This window comes from Dromaius novaehollandiae, chromosome W (assembly GCF_036370855.1).
Source record: "Dromaius novaehollandiae isolate bDroNov1 chromosome W, bDroNov1.hap1, whole genome shotgun sequence".
Classification (NCBI taxonomy): Eukaryota; Metazoa; Chordata; class Aves; order Casuariiformes; family Dromaiidae; genus Dromaius; species Dromaius novaehollandiae.
In genome coordinates, this window is record NC_088130.1 from 39,025,071 (window position 1) to 39,047,701 (window position 22,631).

The 22,631-nt window shown below is 35.6% G+C and overlaps 1 protein-coding gene across 2 annotated transcripts in view; it reads right to left on the reverse strand.

Moving 5' to 3' along the window:
- LOC112992043 (ras GTPase-activating protein 1) overlaps positions 1 to 22,631 on the reverse strand; it is a 63,600-nt gene that overhangs the window by 37,166 nt on the left and 3,803 nt on the right. The window contains exons 2-8 of one of the 2 annotated variants that reach the window (XM_064500486.1): positions 11,395 to 11,544; positions 9,500 to 9,635; positions 8,572 to 8,642; positions 5,763 to 5,880; positions 4,749 to 4,780; positions 3,062 to 3,198; positions 2,141 to 2,291 (exon numbers count right to left, since the gene is read on the reverse strand). In XM_064500486.1, coding sequence (XP_064356556.1) covers positions 2,141 to 2,291; positions 3,062 to 3,198; positions 4,749 to 4,780; positions 5,763 to 5,880; positions 8,572 to 8,642; positions 9,500 to 9,635; positions 11,395 to 11,544 — 795 coding nt within the window. The remainder of the gene's footprint in view (positions 1 to 2,140; positions 2,292 to 3,061; positions 3,199 to 4,748; positions 4,781 to 5,762; positions 5,881 to 8,571; positions 8,643 to 9,499; positions 9,636 to 11,394; positions 11,545 to 22,631) is intronic. The other variant, XM_064500487.1, reaches the window with a different exon arrangement.

Here is a 22,631-nt window from a genome sequence, read left to right on the forward strand (position 1 = left end):
GAAGATAAATTCTACCTTTTTAGATAAGCCATAAAGAAACACAGACATTCTCTCTGCCTTAATAAATACTCATAAATCATTTTATTATCTTGCATAAATTCATACTTCCTATGTCTCTGTTCTGGATGCAATGCCCCATTTGATCTTTTTCAGCCACTTCCAAATGTTCCATACGATAATCCACATTAGTCATCATATTTGAAGACTTCCTTCTTCCAATGTCCACAAGAAATGAATTGGTACAAGAATTAAAAGGCCCACAGAAAGTTATTCCTTCTTTGATGCTCCTTATTTATTGCCCTCTGCAGCAGATTTTACATTTAGGAATCTGGGGCAGTTACTACCTTCATTTTGCATCCTTATTATCTTGCATTGTATACTCTTTAAACTTCTAAAAGCTTTATCAACTTCCAGAAAATACTAACTTAGACAGAATTTAAGCCTAGGAGTATACCAGTAATTTCCTGAAACATATGAATAAAACTAGAAATCTTTCAAAACTAAGTAGATTCTCCTTTGCTGAGGTGAAAGAGAATAAACCAGGTGTATTTTTTAATATAAATATATATATTTTTTAATATACGGACATACAAAAAATAAACCAAGCCTCACAAGAAAACTGCACACCTGACCAACTGAAAAGATATCACAATACTGTGTTATTCACCACTGCTTATCTTACAATGTCATTTATAAGCTCTTACCAAATCTTTGCAACTTAGGTACCAAAATATTCAAAAAAAACCACTGTAAGCATTTCATCATAACTCAGTGTTGCTTAACTTTATAATCTTGTTTTCCATTCAACTTCAAAGAAAGCATCTTCAGATAAATGTACTTTATATACACACTTCAAGGGTATCCAGCACTGAAAAGAATTAGTTTCTGAAAGCAGTAGCTAACTCAATGCAGTAACTTTCTGAAGGTATGCTATCTAATGTTGCAAAACCATTGGGGACTAAGACTTCCACTAGATCTGCTAATTAGTTTGACATCATCTGAGGGGGTGCTTTTAGCCTACCATCCTCCTAAGTAACTAGAGAACGGGCAAATAAGCATTTACTTTCATGAAAGGTTGACACTGCAGCTAGCTTGATTTTCAAGGAGGATGGCTGGAGGCCAGACTGATTAATGCGGAAGGTATTCAAGTGGCCTATGTGTGGGGCAGGCATAAGTTCATGAGGTGCCAGTTATTTAGGCTCACACCATGGTCCACTTGAAGACGTATGACCATCCACTGAACTTCTTAGCTAGGACACCTTGATATTTTCTCAGACACACCAGCTTCTGGATCTCTACCTACTCAGAAGTCAAGCTGAAAGTTAGACAAACTCTCTACTGCCATGAAGAACACCCTGGTTCTAGATGAAAAAATCTGGAAAGTTCTGATTTTCTGTGACAGGCAACAGCCTCCACTAAAAGACGAGTTTTCACTATAGAGAAGTCTCAAATCTATGACACACTAAAAATAGGATCATTAAGGATGGAACTGTACCAATAGCTTCTCCCATGAAAAGGGAGATGCACGTCTTGTGATTCCCTTTTCTTTTTGTACCAATTACCACATTTTTTTTATATCAATGGCAAAACAAACCCATCCCAAGTTTCCTCACTCTAAATGATCTGCACTTCTGACTAAAGCATCATTCACGTGTTTTAATGTAGTTTATTGACTTTTTTCAGTAACGAAGATCATTTTCCCTTTCTTGTAAATACCTATTTCTATTATTTATACTTTGGCATCCCTATCGAATGTCTCAGATAAAAAAGTTAGTTTTATTTTCCCTTTTCATATACACAAGAAACCTCATTATAAATAGTAGCTTCCAAGACAACACAGCATTCTCTTGATTACATGTCATGATCCACAATTTACAGTGTAAATAAACTGCTTGAAAGAGAAAGTTTGGCTGAAGAAAAATACTTCAGAAGAAACAAATTACACTTAGGCTTCTGAAGGCTTTTAGAACTTGCTTAGTTACAAGCAACTACTAAGCAAGTTAGGTAAAACTCTTAGTATACTATTGAAAAAATACTAAAATCTTATAATCACACCAACATATAATCATCAGGGACAAGTTATACAAATTCTTTACACAGGTACAACATACACATAATTCCCTTAACCATTAAAACTTACCTATTATAATATCTGCCTCCCATCATAAACTGATTGTTTGATGTTGGACATATTTTAAAACGCTGAATATTTTCACTAGTCCGAAAATAAAGTGAATAATCACCAGGTGTATTATCTGAAGGCCTCACAAGAAAACTGCACACTTGACCAACTGAAAAGACATCATAATACACTGTTACTCACCATTGCTTATCTTACAGTGTCCCTTATAAGCTCTTATCAAATCTCTTTCCATATAAATTAGCATGAATTGCACACTTAAAGGACAAATATAAAGTCTGTGACGTAAGTTCCAACAGTGATCCCCCTCCTCTTTACCCAAATGAGATGAAGTAGTACAAAACTGCCAAAGTTGACGCAAAATGGTTTAGCTGTAGCTGATAGCCTGCCTACAATTCTGCCATCTCTTTACAAAAGTTGAGAAGAAAAGTGTCTGACAAAGTATCTTCAAAAAATCAAAGACTTTTGTCCTTGTATTTAAGGTATGGGTTAGCAATCTTGATGTTTCCATTTAAAGAAATATTTCTTCTATGTCAGGCGGAGGGGGACCAGGCATTTAAATACATTCTCCTGCTGTAAGGAGGAAACTGTATTTTTGGTACTTGCTACTCAGCATTTTGATGAAGACAAACATGAAATTATTATCAAACATGAAATTATTATATATAAAGTCAAAAAAATTCAACTATTTTAATTAAAATGATGAAACTAACTGTATTTGAGAGAATAAAAAAACTCAATACTGATAGCCCTAAAAGATTTTTTCAGGGTAGCATTTTACTGTGGTAGCAACCACACGTCAGTTCAGAATTAGATGCTCATATGTTTATTCACAAAACCAGTTTTTTCCACAGTTTGATATTCATAGGATTACTTTGTGCCATTCCATTACCATAGTATTTCCATCTGAAATACAAGTACCTGTCATCAGCAAATTGTAAGCCTCTTGTTTGGAGATCTTCCCATGGAACCATCTTAACAAAGATGAAGAGGAAAAATTAGAAAGCAAGACTATCAGCTCTCTTATTTGGTTGTGGTGACCCCCAAGGCTCTGGCACCTATGAATTAATCTTTATTAAAAAAGACCTAACATGCATAGATTGAATAATCAACCACTGTGTTACTCAGTGATTCTGTTTTACCACCAACGAAATGAAAACAAACATTAACAGCTATATAAATAAATTAATTTTGATGACGTTCAAATCTAAGTGTGTTTATTGTTTAAATAATAGATAATTTGATAGGCATTATTTGAGGTCAATCTCATATGGCAATTTGAATCATGAAATGCAAAGCCCTAACGAGATGAGTATAAAGGTTAAACACTGTACAGAATAACCAAGAAACTGAATTTTGCTAGAAGCTGAAGTAGACGACCCTAGCTCTGTTAGACGAATGAACACTGTTTTAATCTCACACCCTGTATCTTCTGCAGAGAGCCTGTGTCAAGGGCACTGTCCAAATAAAATTTCAGCAGTCTCTGTCCAGTCTCAGCCTGACGCTTATGACTATACAGAGTAGCTTGACATTGCATGGCTATTCAGCTTACTTCTGGCACATCACACGCTACATCCTACATCAAAAAATTGCTCTAGTTTTAACTTTCTTGCTATACTACCTTTAGAGGACAACCTCTGGCTCCTGGAATATTTGAAGGAATTCCTGTTCCCCCTACAATCTTCTGGGCAACAGGAAGATCTGTGGACCAACAGTGCCAAAGCTCCAAGCACCTGCTACAGACTACTTTGTAAAAAGAACAGTTCCTGTACTTGAAGGCATCCCTATGATTGTTGTGCCGCTCTGCCAAACTGGCTAGCAGAACATTAGCGAGCAGTAGGCTGAAGACAATTATTTTATTTCCCCATTAAGATAAAACAAAATGCCTTCTTCAGTTATCAGTTCTTTGGAGACTGCAAACTGGGCAATACAGACGTAGAAATCAGCAGCTGTAATTACGGCAATCATACAAGATGAACAGCAGGAGATGAAATGATCAGGCTACTAGAATTTTTCTGTAACTTTCATTTGCCACTCATCTTTACTACTGAAAATAATATAACAATAAACAGTTTGCCATAATATCAATGCATCATTAATTTTAAATTGTATTAATTCTTAAAAAACACAGTTATTTAACAAGCTGGAATTCACAGCAACCAGAATCAATTATTTTATACGCCTCCGATTTTCTCTTTAAAAAGTTTAAGTGTTATTAATGAAGCTAGAGAAGGAGTTACTGTTACACTTTTTCATTCATCTAATTGTATCTTGTTCTGTCTTCAGCACTTAGGGTTAGGCAGATCTGAAAAAAGTCACCTCTAAGACAAGTCCCATATTAAAAGAAAAATTCCACTGTGCATATTTTGAGGAAGTGATCATTAAGGTACTCATCTAAGATTTCACCACTGCAAAACACATTAACTTTAGGCATAAATGACATAAGAATCTTGTATTAGTTATCCATGTATCTTCAGCAGCGAATATAGAAAGGTCTTAAGATGAAAAAAAGAATTGGTTCACCTTCCCAAAAGTCAGGCAACTTCATAGCTGAAGTTTACAAACAGTTATCTTACAATTTGCTTCTAGTAACAAAACAAGTCCTTACATTTTGCCTTCATGTGGATCTTCTTCTCTTCCCTAATGAGAAAATTAACATATTAAGTACATCACAACAGTACACCTGAGTTTAGAAAATAAATTTCACAGGTTAAAACCTTCTATAGAAATAAACAACACTAATAAGTCTGAATCATTTTTGAACTCAAAGAGGTTTTTCATTTTATTCACTAAGTGGAAATTCAACCAAAACATTATTTCAGAGGATTTTTGTTCCTGTCATGCTTTAAATCCTTCTTCACAAGCAACAACTTTTTAATTTCAATTTTTCTAAGGCTGAGTTCAACCGCTGATGTAGAAGTCTACAGTAGATTCTCTTGTACTGAAATACATTTCAATTTAGCCATTCACATCCTGATACAGATCTCTGAAGCAGGTTAACTTATTGGCAAAATATATATGCTGCGCAGGAAAACTTTATTGGGACTCCAAAGCAACGGTTGAGCTTCAATTCCTGCACCCCGTCCATTAAACCATCTCTTCCCCTGCAATAATTCAACTATCTTCAGGTCACCTGGTTAGCTTCCTGACTTAGCATAAGCAATATATATAAGCCAGTATATTTAACTCATCAATATACTTTTTAACCCAGACCTTGGTCCCCCCCCCCCCCCGCCCCTGTTCATGGCAAATATTATGGATTAAAAAAGGAAAAAGATTGTAATTAAATGACTAGCAGCTGAGTTTAGGTAACTGCCTAGTAAAGTCACAATATCATTCACCTGCACATGAATTTGTTTGGACAACATGTGAGTAAGTGCTTAACACTGCTTCTTTCCAACACTTAATTAGGCTTGAAGGTTTGTTATACTACTTTAAAACTGGTAGCTCCAACTTAAAAAAAAAAAAAAAAAAAAAAAAAAAAATCCAGAAAAGCATATAACTGGAAGTGGAAGTCAGGCAACTAAATGTTGCTGGTTTTATTTCAATGTTATTTTTAACACATCCCTACGCTCATCCAAAACCTCAGTTTTGTAACTGGTTTGAATATAGAATTACTTACCACTTCTTCTACCAGATCTTCTACAATAAGACCTTGTTCATCTGTCCGTAGGTTTGTAACCCACATCCAGCCATCTTCCAACTCATTGTGGACAATAAACATGTCTCCTTTAAGGAAACTGAAGAGGGTTACAGTGAGATTTAAGTACAATCAACATGTAAAGTTTGATGAGAACAATGAATTCTTGAGCATAATTTCAGCAAAACATTTGAGGAAATCTGATCATGGAAGACACACTAATTAGTGTCCCAAGCACATCACGTGTATTTTTCCTCACAGTTTAAGTAGCTATCACATATGAATATTTATACTACTTTGATTTATATTTAGAATCTAATACATACTTGAATTCAGTCACTTTTAAAATGTGTTAAGGATGCATGAAAGAAAAATAACATCACAACCATATTAAAGGACAGTAATATTGTTCTCCTATCAAGCAGGATCAAATACTAAACAAAAGTAAAAACAAATTCAAGATTTCCATAATAGTCTATAATAAAATAATGCTTCTTTTATCAAAATTTAACTTTGTATAATAGAAGTCTGCAAAAGTATCTAACATTTAGGCCCTTGCATATGAAGAGTGCTAAAAAGAGGGTACAGAATAGTTACTAGAGAAGTCATGCAATTAGTTACAAGAAAAGTACAAATAAGAAGCATTAACATGTCCAAGGGAGCTTCATTACTGAAAGGTTAGTCTAAGTTATTCCTTCAGTGTCATCCCAAAATCAGGTGATATGAAAACATTTCACTAGAGCACAGCAAAAATTCTGAATCAAGTGAGATGATGCATCAGCGGTACTGGCAATAGCTGTGAGGTACTGAAGCTCAACAAATAGTAATCCAACTCAAAACTGGATAGAAATTATCTACGTAACTTCTTTCATTTATGATAGGCTAACAGAAAAAGCATTAACTTGAGCACAAAACAAACAGCAAAAATAAAAAGAGTCTAACGAAAACCACTAGAGGGAATTTTATATTTTGTTTTGATTGATTCAGCTACTAATGAATCTAAATCCTAAGAATGGGCATCAGACAAAGATCGCTCTACATCAGTTCTATTACAAAGAATGACACAATAAGTTACTGCATGGAAAACTATCAGAAATTTACCCTGGAATTTACCCTATTCTAAATATTAGTCCTAATTAATTCTACTTTAAATTGAAAGTCAAGATTCACTGAAATACATAGTATCTTCAGGAGTACCTTAATTTGACCTGGAACAAACCAAGAACTTGGTCCCAGCTATGCTGCGAAGAGAATTATTTTACCATGCAGATCTCAAAAGCCTAGCCAGACACACAGAACTTCACATGTTAAAGTAAAGTAAAAACTTTGTATTAGCAATATCCTAAGAGAGAGAAAAGGTACAATTTTTTATAATTCTTATGACCACAGCAGAGTAATGAAATGCTTTTTCTCCTTAAATTGGTAGGGACAGTAAGGCATTTACTGGACTTCATAGATCTTTCTATTTTTGTACATCATAGAAAGCCCTACTTCCAATATACAATTAGAGAGTTCCCTCCTGTCTTACCCGTTCTTCTTATTTGCTTAGAAAAAGGTCTTCTCAAAGAGGAGTACCCTCAGTGTTCCTTAAAGGAGTCAGATTGGATTGGACAGCCAGCCTTGGGGTAAACTTCCAAACCAGTAAGGATATAAAGCTGTAACTCTCATATACCTTTCCCCTATACTTTGGGCCAACTATTCCTAAAACCAACCCAATTCCCGATTCAGCTGTCATGTTAAAATAACTTGTGAAACCAAGATGGTCTCGTCAGACTGATGACAGATCACTACACACCTCTTCCAAATTCTCCTATTTTTTTCAGTTGGAAAACAAATTCCTGACACAGCAGGAAAGCGGTATCAATTCTGGGTAATTAGCATATGCTCTTCTATTGGATATTGGACTGTTGGTCTTGTGTTCTTTCCACATAGCATATCATGAAAATGCAAGAGTGAGGAACACAGACAATCCCTGAGAATTTGAGATCAATGTTTGAAAGGAAATGAGAAACAGTTCACAAAAAAAGTATGAGACACACAGGCTGGCAATTCAATCACCTTTTACATGATTGAAGACAGACAGACTACTGCAGATTACACATTTTAAAGTATCATTCATTCAACACAGACTCTTCTGAAAAGAGGGGAAGGGAGAATAATTCTTGCTCTGTTCTAAGGATAGAGAAGTAAAGAGAACTTTGAAAAAAAGTCACCAGATTCTTAAACACAGGCAACAAAATGAGTGCTAGAACGTTAAATGAAGTTTTTTGATGCATCTTTTTTCTTATTTCACAGAAGGCACTAAAAATACTATTCTTACATTTATCACATAGTCAATGCTCATATTCTCTTTCTAGTGGTCAGGAATGGTTTGACATGAACTATTTATCCATTAAGTTACTTCTGCAGACAAATTCAGGGAAAAAGCCTGAATTAGAGCCTTTATTCCAAACACACTTACTTGAAACCTTTTTGCATGGAGTACCTTTGCATGCAAACTCACCTTCTTTGAGAAAAAACATAAGCCTTTATAAAATTTACTTCAGAAGTTATTAATAAAACATTCCTTAAAATACAAGCAGCTTACCTAGAATAAAAGCATTGTTGCTATACCTACCACCAAAAAAAACCCAAAAAAACCCCAAAAAAACATGTTTTAACCTCACAAGTGTTACATCTAAGATGCAATTGGAAAATATCTGCATAGTGAATACATACTGAAATCATTACTATTTCTAAATACTTTGATAATTTCATAACTGCTTCTACTCATTATTAAAAATAAATATACCTTATTTCATCAGTTTCTGGCACTTTGGTGTAAGGTAGAATTGCTCGAACTCTCCTTCTGTCCTCCACAGGCTACAATTAAAGGTAAGAAAACAAAGATGTTACTTTCCCCTTTCTACAGTAGAATTCTTCCTCCCAAGATTATGCTGTTCTGGATAAAAGGACTGGTAATAGTCATTCATATCCCCTTGCTTGTTTTGAATTTTCAAAGTTTAAAATTAGTAAGAGCCAGAAATGCATAATCCATGCAGTTAGCTAAGAAAGCTCTTGTTTTGTTTCTAGCCTTGTAGCATGCCAGATAATGTATGTTATCATCTTTGAAAAAAATTACAAATTAAGTAATTCCAGTGAAAGATTACTTTTAAACTTTCTTTCTTTTAAAGTAGACGTTTACACAAGCTTAACACTTACACAAGTTTACACAAGTTTAACACTTAATATTCAGTTTAAGATTCACATCTTTATTCAAACTTCGGGTTTTGTTCAGGCAGAAGCAGGGCATGACTCGTAGGGTTTTTGTTTTTGTGTTTTAATTACTGACATTGTCTTAAGGATGGACACTTGAAAGCAGCCCAGTTTCCAAAAACTTCGGTTATTTCCAGAATGCATGTTTTAAAATCTCTGCTAGATATATAGAATATCAGAAAACAAAAATATTTTATTGTTTTAAAATACTAAGTCAAGTGTAAAACCATACATTTGGAGATAACTGCAATACCTGATATCTAATTTTCTAATTATATACTTTCATTAAAAAGCATTTTTAATAATTACTTTGTATCAGTAAGAATGCACTTATGTATTCCTTATACTGGGACAGCTCTAAAACTAGAATAAACTTTCTACAATGTTTTCTCCATAGAAAACTGAATATTGCACACAAGATTAATGACATTTAAGTAGACAACACTTAAAAATTTAGTACTTGCCTCTGGAGGAGCTACTGGAAAGAGTAATTTTTCCCCCTTCAGCAAACAAGACACATGACTGTAATAACCAATTAGGTCTGAGAGCGAAGCAAAGCGACGTCCACCAATGTAATAGTCTCCACACATGGCAATAATCCTGATTAAGAAAAAAAATTGACAGAGGAAAAGGTTTTGCTATGATTTTTTTCTTTTTTCTTTTTTAAAGAAAGTTAGGATAACGTTGAGTTTTTAAAGCAGAACATCTACATTTAACAAAATTATAGACTTTCACCTCAAATGCTGGGATTTTAGCTGCACAGAAATACAGTAAAGGAAGTTTGATCTGAGAAATATCACTTTTAGGAAACAAAGTATCAGGGAGATTGTTTAGCAAAGGAAGTTTCACCCATTTCTGGAAGGCTGCAATTGTCAAAGATCAAGTTTTGGTGGAAGTGGCACTTCCACTCTGTAGGATACAGTTGTCCATCCCTGTATTTGCTTGAAATAATTTTAAAATTGCCACTCTTGAGGTTGACAGTGTTCTTGAATGTAGCACTTACCTTTCTAATAACAAAGAAAAAACCCTTGGGCTCTGCAGTCAATAAATGAAATCACAGGCATGTCTCATCTCTGAAGAACAGTATCAACCAATAAGTTAATTTCCTTTGGATACAGTTACCGCTGCATGTACTTTATGGATCTAAGAATGAAAGATTCTTTAAGATTCAAAAATCTAGTATGGACTCCTTTCCTTGAGGAACAGGAAATTATTAGACTACATCCTATCTGAGATAAAAACTATACTATGGTGGGCATGAACCAATATTCAAGCTCGTGCTGTTGGTCACAATCAGCAGAATTCATAATCAGACTGTAAAAAACAGTTAAAAGCTGCTTGCTACGCAGTAACCAGATCCCAAACAAGAATCAGCAGGGCTGAGAAGCTAGGATTATTAGCTCAAACACAGTATGCTGCAAGCATGAGTATACTTTTTCTGTACCACTTTGTCTGCACTGAGAACTACAAGCTCATGTCAATGCAAAATCAGGATCTCTGAACCACAATGCATTAAATGGCATAGGCATTCAAGAACTCCCTACAACATTTATAATGCAAACGAAACCATTTCAGTGCACATCTGGTACAGACACTGGTATCCTGGTTAATTACACTTTCAGAAGGTGACAAATTTGCATTAGTTTCTTGCTATCTAGATACCTGACAAAGGTTTTTTTTCTACAGCTGAAGAGGCACTGGTCTTCCTATTTTGTGAAGATCAGCATTACACTGTAGCACATTACTTGCTGACTAACATTCAAGCTCTTTCCAGAATACATCCTACTTATGCTAAAGGCAATAAATAAATTTATCAATATATTTAAGTTGCTAATGGTAAAGTAATCCTAGTTACAATTTTGGATAAAGGGCTATTTGTATTTAGAGCAACTAATTCTAACACATACCAAAAGCTGTTTCCAGCAAACCCTCGGATTATTAAATACATAACCTCTTTGTTTCTCCTTGTTATTTCTTTCTTGAAGTAAAGGAGAGCACCCAGATTTGTTAGAACTGTGCCATTCAAGTGTGTCCTGCGGGCTGCAGTGACTGAGGGAAAGACTCAAAACAATCTCCTCAGATGACTAATAAGAAACCTACATGTTACTGTAATTCTGTTCACAACAGCTGAAGACAAGCTTCTCTATTCTGATGTTGTTGGTTTCCTCACATTTTTGTTCTTTAGCATATAAAGTGATTTTTAAGTAGCATGCTTTAAAAACAATTAAACCCAAGAGCTACACCATACATGAACAAAAAATGGTCAAAAATACTCAATTTTAATGATTTTCTGTGGTATACTGAGTTCTAAAACCATAAACAGATTACAATAGTTTAAAAGAAAACATTTAATTCTCACCTAAAATGATTGACATTTGCTTTACTAAGGAACGAAAGCACAAATGAACCTGGTCTCCGATCACTCTCTCGAATAAGGTAACTACCAGGTTTTCCTGCTTGCCGAAGACGTTCTTCTGCAATTGTTCTATCAAGTTTTCCATGATACCACCTGAAAAAATAAAAATTTATACATAAAATAGGTGAACAAGCTGTGAAACTAACGAAAGCTTTCAGTTAAAACTGATGTATTCAAAACATTTCAAATAAAATTTTCATATATTTGCATGTGCAACCTCTCTCAAGTTACTTTTTTCCAATGAACAGCACTTAGGAGTGCACAGGTTTTCAGATAACCCGCTTCCCCAAATAATTCACAGTAGACGAAAGCCCTTTGAACCATCGCAAGGCGGAAAGGCTCTACACGACCAGCTTTTCTCTCCTCCCCAATTCACTTATTTAACACAACCAGAGGTGACTGATCTAACTCAAAGACTGTTTTAAGCCTATTCAATCTTCAGTTCAGGCTGGATTTTCCTAAAGCATGAATTGTGAAGTGAATTGTAATAACCTGTTTCTCAACTGACAAACACAGATATCACAGTAGAAAGCCTGCATCTAATCAAGATGACAGCAGCCCCCAGACCACAGTCCAGCCCCAAAACAGTCTTTCCCAATCACAATGCATAGCCTCTCAATTAAAACCAAGCACAGACGCATGGCAAATCACTGACTGCAAAATATGACAAAAGAATGCTTCAGTCTGAAAGGGAAAGCTTAAACAATGAATGATGAGAGCATCATTCAACCATTCCTCACCCGTATCTGTTTTCTTTTATTTACAAGGCCTTAGTCAGATCTCTTTCTACCCCAAACTGTCAAATACGAGGTTTAAAAGAAAAAACAGCAGTGGAGGGAGCAATAGAAATACAAAGCCAACTGTTGTTCTCACCACCTGTTAAAGGGGAAAACAGATACACCCTTCACAAAGCCACAGCAAACTCTGGAGCTGCATGCTGTAATAATTCATCATCCTTGCACCCATCTATTATGTTTAGATGCACATTCAACCTTTTATTTCCACACTCTGGAAAATACCAACTTTCATACAGCCACTGTTTCATGCTACAGAAATCACTGACTATTTCAGATTATTAATTAATTTATTCTACTAGTTCATGTATGTCTTGCAAGAGTCAAATATGCATTTTCGAAGAGAAAGTGACCTTTTAGATAAATCTAACCAAGAAAACTAAAAAAATTACAAAGATCGCAGTTCAAAAACTGAACGGCTGGGCTGTTGATAAAATCATGCCAAAAACCATTCTTTTCTCTATGAAATGGAAGTGAAAGTTTGTTTTGAACGATTCTATCAGAATGAAAATCAGAGAGATTATACAGATATACATCACATACACCAGATCACATACACCAGCAGAAGTAGCATCTACGTATAAGTTTTTTACAATAGCAAAGTGGTACCTCTTGCTAGTGTAGCTCTCTTTTGCTTCTCCTCCTCATCCTGATCTAACAAGTTAAATTAGTAAAAGTGCTGTTTTGTCTGCACAACTATACAGTACTTGAGGCTCTTGCAGAGAAAGCAATATTAAAAATGTCTCATCACATTCCAGGATAGAGCTTTGCTGACAGAAACCTGTAGTTTAAATATGTTCTCCAAAAAAGTGGATCACACTACCCTTGTCAGGAGAGTCCTATGGGAAATGAAACAAACAAACAAAAAAAGCAACAAAAATCAAGAACCTATCTGTTCTAAAGTATCTGGGATGAATGTGTAGACACAGTATGGCTTACAACCAGGGTTTGTTCATTTGAAGTAAGTGTCGTAACTGGGTTATTTGCTATTCTGGATAGACTGACTTTCACAAACTAACCAAATCCCCCTAGACTTGAGAATTTCTTGATCAAGAAATTCTTTGACACCAACATTACACGAAGCCTATTTTAAACAATAGTATCACCAAGCTTTTAGCTGTTCCAATCATCACCCACTTGAGAAAAATAATCTTAACTCTATTGAGACACACACTAGGTTACAATGCCAAACTGAAAGGCATGCTTTCAAAATGGGCATGGTGGGAATGTTAATAAGGATGCAAATAACTGAAAAAATTATACTAGGAAAACAAAAAGGCAGGATTACTTGCAAATAAAACCTTCAGTTTTTCTGTAAGGGACCAGTATTTCTTAGGACAATGGTCAGCAATATACCGCACACTTCGGTGCTCAAGTTTGAAGACAAGAAGTTCTTCTAAACAAAAAAAAAAATACCAGTATGCCTGTTACTGGCAGGGAGGGATATCCCACATATTGTAGATTACTTCCTCTAATGCTGAGCAGGCTGTATTTATTTTCTCCCACTTAATAGCTTTATATCAAGCATAAGAGAAGATTTTTATTGCTCAGTAAAGTAGGCTTAAAAAATACATTTGTCCCTTTATTTCAGGAAAAGTTTGTTTTCTGAAATAAAAATATCTAGTTAGCTTATAAGACCAATAAAATTCAATGTCACTGAGCACGTATTTCAAATACTAACAACTGCTAGAAAATACATAGCAAACTAAAATACAATGTATTACTGTAATACATAAGATACTCTATCCCACTAGCTACAAAAATAAGTGTTAACATTGAATTTAACTACCAACTGATAGGAAACTAAGATAAAAATGACAGTGGAGCAGAGTCAGTATTCAGCATTGAGAACAGAAAACAGCTCAAGTGATATCCTCAGGAAGCCTCTGTAGATAGCACACATCTTTAGAAAACAGGATACACACTGAAGTACAAGCCTTTAAAATATCATTAGAGTAAGCAAAATACTTTTCGGGAAATAACTGCATTTTTCCACAGAGTAGTCTCATCACTAGACAGAATTGCTCTATTCAAGCAATATACAGGACAACAGCATTGAAAGATTCTATTTTTAAAACTGCACATCTTCTGTATCATCCAGCTATTACCTGTTTTCAGTATCATATAACAATGCACTGAGCTAATTTCCATCATTATCTTCAAGTAGTTTGATTGTAAATAGTAAAGAATATTTTACAAAATTACAGCTCTCAATCTGCTTTAAGGATATCAAGTGATCAATTAAGAACTGGCATTATCTACTCTTTTAAAAATAATTCCATTAAGTAGTAGTTCTTTAACAAAAGGGGTTTTCCTTGGCTTTGAAATACATCCATAAATGATTTTTTCTTTGAATACCAACTAATATAGTGAGCAAATTCATATAACTGAAAGATTTTAAGACCGCCTATCCTGTATTATCAGTTATGAAGAAAAATCCATCAAATACTCCATGCTATCCAAAGAAAGTAAACTGGAAATGACTGAACTACAGAGCAGTCTCCAGAGCCATCCCTACTCACCATAATTTCCACATCAAGACAATAAAAAGTGAAGAACACTCTAAAGGCCAGGCTATCAGAAGTTTTGAGAGAGTGTAAATTCCAGATGTTCCGATTAACTTCCAACCAAGTAGTTCAGGTGTTCAACAAGTTCAGGTGTTTCTGCAAAAATCCATAACAGCAAACCACATTTCTCCCCCTCTTGGAAGGCTCTACCTTATTTAGAATTTTATAGATCAACAACTTTACTCTTGGGCAGACAGAACAGCTCTAATTTTAATGCATTCAGTTAGCAATAATGCTTAATGAGACCTCTTGACTTGCATCAAATAGTTTCTGAAGAGATGTAAAATGCAGTCCTACCTACAGTACTAGTCTTATGAAAAGAATTAAGGTTTCCCCAGGAAGATACCAAATAAAAAAAACCTGCCTGGCCATTCTTAAATATAAAGTTGCCTCTCTTGCTGTGACTCTTATGAACTGTATGCATTCAAAATAGAGTAACACACTACCACTTGGATTTATACCCTTCATGATTGCCAGAAACAAGATCCCTACCATTTCTAGTTAGTTACCTGTGTTTTCTTGCATAGTCCTAGTTAGGAACACTTTTGTATTTCCAACATTAACTTTGCAAATTTAAGTGATGATAATCCACTATTTTCAGTGTTTTGAGCAAGCATAACTAAATAATACTGTGAATCACACAGCTAGTACTCTAACATTAAAAGTCATTATCAGATGCATTGAAAGAGAAAACGCAGGTACTCTTCCAACAGAAGCAATCCACCTATAAAATATCTTATAATTACAGATCATAATTTAGGTAGCTGTTTTCATGACCGTCTGTTTAACCATTGTTGTAACTAATTAGTAACCGACATTGCACTTTAATTCTAAGAGAATATCAACAATAGACTTCCATGCTTCACAAGCCAATCCAATGCTCTGCAAGAAAATACTTCCATCTCTCGGTTTAAATCAAAAGCAGTATATTCAAAACTCCAACCCTATGTATCACAACCTTAATTGCAGTAAACAAACAGAATGCAGACACAACTACAACATCATAAACAATTCTGACTCTGTGTATTGCGATATATACACCAGCAACACACAGCTGCACAGGAGAACCTTCCTGACACTTCAGCCACTTCTGTGGCTGAAAGCCATAAGCCAGGTCACAAACCTTGTGAAAGGAGCTGCACAGCAGTTCAAGCTGTTATCTCTAGCCTGCAAACAAGAGCTCCTTAGTTTTCCACTGCTCCACTGAAGGTGGGTACCAGAGAACCAGTTGCGCCAGCCTCAGTAGGCCCAGTCAGCACACTTTCTACTGTGAGCAGGAATGCAATTACACTGCAAGCAAGCTCATGGTATGAATACAGGACACTTGGTCCCAACCTGGAAGCACCAGGAGGTTCATGAGATGCACAGGCTGTTCCCAAAGAGGTAGCAAATACTGGATTTACCATCTGGAAGGAGGCAGCAGCGACTGTGTGTCATATCAAGTGGTTCAACCAAATTTTTATTTACATATTTCCTTTTTACACATCGGAAAAGCAAATACTAGGAAGATTCATTGTTCCACTAAAGGATTTTGCTTTTTACAGTATGCTGCAGTTTTAACTTAGGAATACGATAGGCCAGGGAGGAAAGATGAAAGAAAAGGCAAAGGAGGGGAAGAAAAATGTTTTCCAGCAACTTAGAAATGTTGATAACAGTTTGCAGACCTCCCCGTTCCCAGAAATAAATTATAGTGCACAGAAAAAAAAAAATCCATCATCAAATGCCATATTCATTTCACTCAAAGCTCTTCTCCTTAGCCATGTGTGGCTGCTTCAGTGAAACTCAACAGAAGAATGGAGAGCTTCCAGGAGACATGGTCAGAGCGCCCTACCTAGCAATTCAATTACCACTTTTACACCTTTCACACAGTACAGATTATTAATATTTCTTGAGGCTACGTGAGCTCTACTCCCATTAGAAGCAAAAGGGAACAAAGATATAATTACCTTAAACTAGGAAAGCTTTAAATTCCAAATGACATGCAGAAATCTCAAGTACAGCTTCATGAAGACAGGGGAGAAAAAAAATCCTGTATCTTCATTTCTTTTTACTCTTAACACCCACAATCTCCTCTCAAGACTTCACTTTCTGATAAACGGCAAAAGACTTGATGCTCATATCACTCTTCAAGTTTCATTTTAGCCTTTCTAGTTTCTCTCAACCTAAAATGTTAACTACATTCTTAGTTTTTACCAAGTCTTATCCAAATTATGCCTTTTAACACCTTGTTCCCCATCTTATTAGATTTATGCAGATACTGTGTAAGATGGCACTACTTCCTTTATGCATATTATTTGTAAGAAATAAATTAAAGTAAGTTTCACTTGGGCTTAACTGAATTCATTGCCTTCCTCCATCTTGTTAGTCACCATTCAGTAGTTATCAGTTGACCAGGTATTTGCAGTTCTCCACATCACAAAGAAACTCCTGCCAGAAAAAGCTCTGCAAACACATTCTAACTTCTACACTGGATGCATGTATAAGATAATGAAGCAAGAGAGTTCAGACTAACTCAAAACTAAAGAGGGGGAAAGGGACCAAAAAGGCCGAGTAAGCATCCTTTGTGTGGTAAGCATGAAATTAAGTGTTTCATACTCTCTTGGGATTTTTTTTTCTTAATTTTTTTGGAACCCTAAGCATCTAAGTAAGCATACACAGCAAATGTAAGCCTAATGAAGAATAAGCCTGCTTTTCTCAGTTACCCGTTTTAAATACAATAGAAACAGTATGAAGAAAAACAAATTAGGAATGAGCCAACTAAAATGGAAAGTCATTCATATAGGCATTCCTTGGTATCCCAGCTATGCCAAGCCATTAACTGTGGGAGCTGCATGCACTACCAAAAGAAGCCATTAAAACATTGCCAGCAGAACATACACCAGCTGTGAACTTGAACAACCAAAAAAATAAATCTTAATAAAAGGACCAAACAAGGATGGAAAGGTGAGATTAGTGTACATTCAAAAGGCAATACACTTAAACAATTTTTATTAAAGAAAGCAAGATTCTAAGAGCTTCAACAGTTCTAAGGACAAACAGCATAATAAGCATTAAAGCAGATGTAGAGGTGTGCCACAGGACAATACCAAACTTAGTGACTCAGAAGATTTCTTCCAATCCTATGTGATATATATTTGCTAAAAAAAAGAACACTGATTGCTATCTCCTCATTTTTTAAAAAACATCAATAAATAGACAAAGTAGAGCTAAATAGGCTGAAAAATAGCTCTCAAAACAGCTCACATTTTCTTACTGAAAGCTCAGCTTAGGAAATGAATTCTGGAACTCATTAAAGTTTTCATCAAGAAGCATCCCATTCTTACATGTTTCATTCTTGTGTCCTCAGGTCAAAGATATGCCTTTATCTGTTTAAACTAGGAGTAATGCTCCTAAGGAAACAATGTTAATACTGTTGTGCAAATCAGCAGATTTTCTTTGGCAATAGTTAAGGAATTTCTAAAATGTTATTCACCTTGTCTGCCATTAATTTCATTAGAAGTACCAGTGGCTCCATAACTTTCTTCTTCCTCTTTGTACCTCATCCTCTCCTACTTCCAGCCTTCTTGGACTCTCTCCTTATCCTTTTACTGTTTTACCCACTAGGTCAGCTTTGCTCATCAGAACCAACATGCTCATTCAAGGGACTGAAATCTGAAATAGGAAGTCTCTGCCTCTCCAGGACTGAACCTCACTCCATATCAATCTCTGCTTTTACCTCCCCATCAGCAGCACAGCTCTGGATTAGAGCTCAAACTAATCATGCACAGGTTTTTATCATGTGCTCCACTCTCACCTCACCTTTCACACCGGAGTGCCTCACTAGTGAAGTGCTTCTCAACAGTGGAGTAGAGCTGCTCTAATGAGAAAACCTGGGAAGCTTGAGATTTAAACACTAAAATCAAAGACAGCAATAATGCCTAAATTGATAGATGCCCAATGCTTCCCACAGACAATAGAATCCATGGGGGGCGGGGGGTGAGGGGGGAGACCCATGGAGTACAATGCATTATACACACTGAGTAAAAGAAACCTGTAACCTATCCAACTCATAATGCTTGCTTTGAACCACTTGCAACCTAACAATTCTATTAATTGTATATATATAAGAACTATTTCTAAACTTGAATACGGAAGCAGGTGATTATCCGTCAGAACCAGAATGTATCAAACAAAACCTCTATAATAAAGACATTTCTTGAGATTGCCAAGGAGTAGAAAAAACAACAAAAAATTTTCCACAAATGCTCCAAAAATACATATATCTTTGTAAGAGAAAGAAAACAAACAAAAAGATGTAGAAATTTGAATTTGGCTATGGTTTGAACAAAATAACACAATCCATTCCTTAACCTTGTAGACTATGCCCATATTCAAGCTTGCATCTTGCAAATCTCCAATGTTATTTACTAACTGATGGAGAGATGGAAAAAGAATTGATTTATTGTTCCTCTTAAATTTTACCAAATTTTTCTATATATAAAACTCATCTATGAAACAACCTTACAAATCCTGAGTAAGCTACAGACAGAATATCCTTTTGTGTGTGTAATGCAGAGGGTGAACATTTATATAAATACGCATTATTTACAGAAAATAGGTGGACTTAAAATAACCACCCACAAAACTAGAGACCAAACTTTTCAGAAAAAACGCTTACACAAATCTACACAAAATCACCATATGACTCCTGAGCTGATTACCAAATGTTGGCTAAATCTAGATGCACCATTAACCTCATGGCTTCTGCAAACTACTCCAGAAAAGAAAGCAATGTACTCTGCAATGGCAAGTTCATAAAAGAAGCCCTTGTCCAAGTGTCTGTAAGCAGCTACGAACAAGAGAAAATCATATACCCACCCCTGGTGAGACAGTGACAGGATTCCTTAACAGCGAACTAAGACGTTAAGTATGCATGTGGTTGCATCCTCAGTTTCTTTAAACACAATTACATATAGCTAGAAGATCTCGGTATTAATAAAGACACTCCAACATGGGGAAACTTTATACTGAGATAAAAGAAAGAAAGAACCCATAACCAAAAGATTTGATTCTATGTGAGAAAGCTCACCAGAAGCTGCTGAAAACATTGAAAATTTAAGATTAAGATGAGAATGAATTTCTTAGAACCTGATCACCACAAAAAACAAACTCCTTACCTATCAGAACTGAGCACACCAAGTGTCCTGGAAATCTAGACACTCCTTCCCTCAGATGCTACCAGAAGCTTACAGGCTTATTTAGAAACATCAGTTTGTATACATTAATAATTCTAATAGAAAGATAATGCTAAAAAAAACCCCACAGTACACATTACAAAATGATGAAATATTTAAGTAGCACTGTTAGCTACCTTAGAAAGAAAAAAGGCAAATTCTTGAGCCTTTATAGCAGAAAATTTGGAAGGGAAAAAAATTAAATACTCTATTTACCTACCCCAGAGTTTCTTGCACTTCCTTTTAAAGCCCTTGCTATTAGCTACTGCTCCAGACTACTTCAAGTGATATGTTTCAGTAAATAGGCTCCCTAATAATGATTCTCAACTATAAACAGTATATTTATAAATATACAAAACAGAATTTATAGACAGATACAAGCAAGAACAGAAACGTTCTTCTGTTCCAGACTGATAGAGCAGATGTTTTGCATAAAAATAGGAAAGATTTGTTAAGACTGCCTGCAAATACACAGAACAGTAGAGGGAACCTGTCAAGCACTGGTAACATTTTATTGGTGCTGACCACATTCTAGAGGAACACAGAAAAATACAGGATTCTGTTCTGTTGCAATGCTTCCAGACAACACAATGGCAACGTTAAGACAAGATACCTTCTCCTTCCTCTTGTTGTGCCCACCAGTGAGATAGCTATCAAGATATCTTTTTTAAAGAAGAAACGAAGAAACAGGGGAAACTGGAAAACTACTGCAGGAATCATAAGAATTCATGGCTGAATGAACAGATGGGCTCCTACACTGAAGACACCCATGCCACCTAATGGGAAAACTAGTGTTCCTCCCCACACTCCAGCCATCAAACAAAACATGAATAAATACAGCATGATATTATGCTTCTCAATAGAACGGGCCAATCGATGAAGTGCCTAAGCCCCAGATGAACGTTCTGGGAGATAAGATACAATATGAAATAAAAACTTGATAAAGTAGAGGTCAAGAGCCTCTGTTAATTAGAAGTACTGACTAAAACATTGTAAATTCCTCTTCAAACTTATCCCAGCATCAAATGCTGTTCTACTTTTGTTTTTCTTAATCTGAAAGTTCCATTAATACATGTACCTAGCATGTTCGGTCTACTTACTCCTTCACTTCCTATATAGTGTCACATACAATTTTGTTCTGCTGCTCCTAACCACAAGAACCAAGAATAGATTTATAAACAACTATTTTGTAAGTACACAAATTATAAAATCCAGACAAATCAATACACCAACCATCACCTTCAAAAAAATAAGGTGCTTCCCTTCATCTTCCCTCCACACTTAAACAAGCCACTGGCAAAGAAATTATCTAAAAAGTTTACCTGCTAACCACATTAACTGCCAAACAGAAGAGAACTTCACACTAAAAACCATATTACATCACATTTTGTTATTATTGCTTATACAGAATCCAGAAAAACATGGCAATCCTCAATATTCAGTGCAACACATTTATTCATCAGTACTGAGTACAAGCTTCAACAATTACTGTAAAAATACACACTTCCAGGAAAAAAAAATCCTTTTCATTCTGGCTTCTGAAAGAAACAGCTGCTGTTGAACTCCAGACTTGCTATCTCTGACAAATGCATCTGAAGAAACAAGAACTTCACACTGCATTCAGAGAGAAAGAGTATTCCACATTCACTCAAGCCACCTTTATTTAATGTTTCTCTACCCTGCTCTCCATCTTCAGCTCTTTTTCTCACTAGTATGTTGCCTCAACAGATACCATGAGTGGCAGTACGAATACACCTGCTTTGGGTAAGATTTTGTTTTAACAAGACAGTATTTTGACAACCTGTTTCATTCTGTAAGGTTGATAGCTTTCAATTTTGACTGATTACCATTTCAAACTGATAATCACTGCTTAAAGAACACTATATGAAAAATGTGAATTTCATTGTAATGTACCAGAACAGCTTCTGCCATCTTATTGCAAGACTAAGATCTGCAATAACCTTGTCAGTTTAAGATTTTTAGTTAAGTACATAAATAGCTATGCTATTCCACACATCATTGGTTTACTACTAAATTAAGTAGCATTCATTCACTAATGTTGAAGACATTTCCATAATACCGTTTTGGACTGCCATCAGCCCTTTTCAGTGAGCTTTGCAGGTGGGGCAGAATGGTCAGAAGAGGAAAAAAAGACCAAAACAAACACAGAATTGCCCACTCCATCCCCTAACATCCTATGCCTCCCACACAACATTAAGCTACAGCATAAACATGCTAGTTATACACTCCTGGAAAAAAAAAAAAAAACACCAAAAACACCACACACAAGAGACAAGCCTTAAGACAGTTTCACACAGAATCAGGGAAGACAGAAATCAATCCTACTTCGGGATTTTGATTTTTTTGACTAAAGGGAATCTGTTAAATACTGACAATCTCCTCCCACTCATAGAAAATTAAAGAAAACATACTAAGAGAAGATACATTCTCCTCTTCCTTAGGTACTTGGAAAAGAGAAGAGGAAATTAAGTATATTAGGTGGTTGCTAACGAAGACCAACACATCCTGACTCTGAACAAACTATATTTACAGCATCCTGATGGGAAGTGCAGAACTTGCATCTGCTTCACTTCCCATGTCTTCAG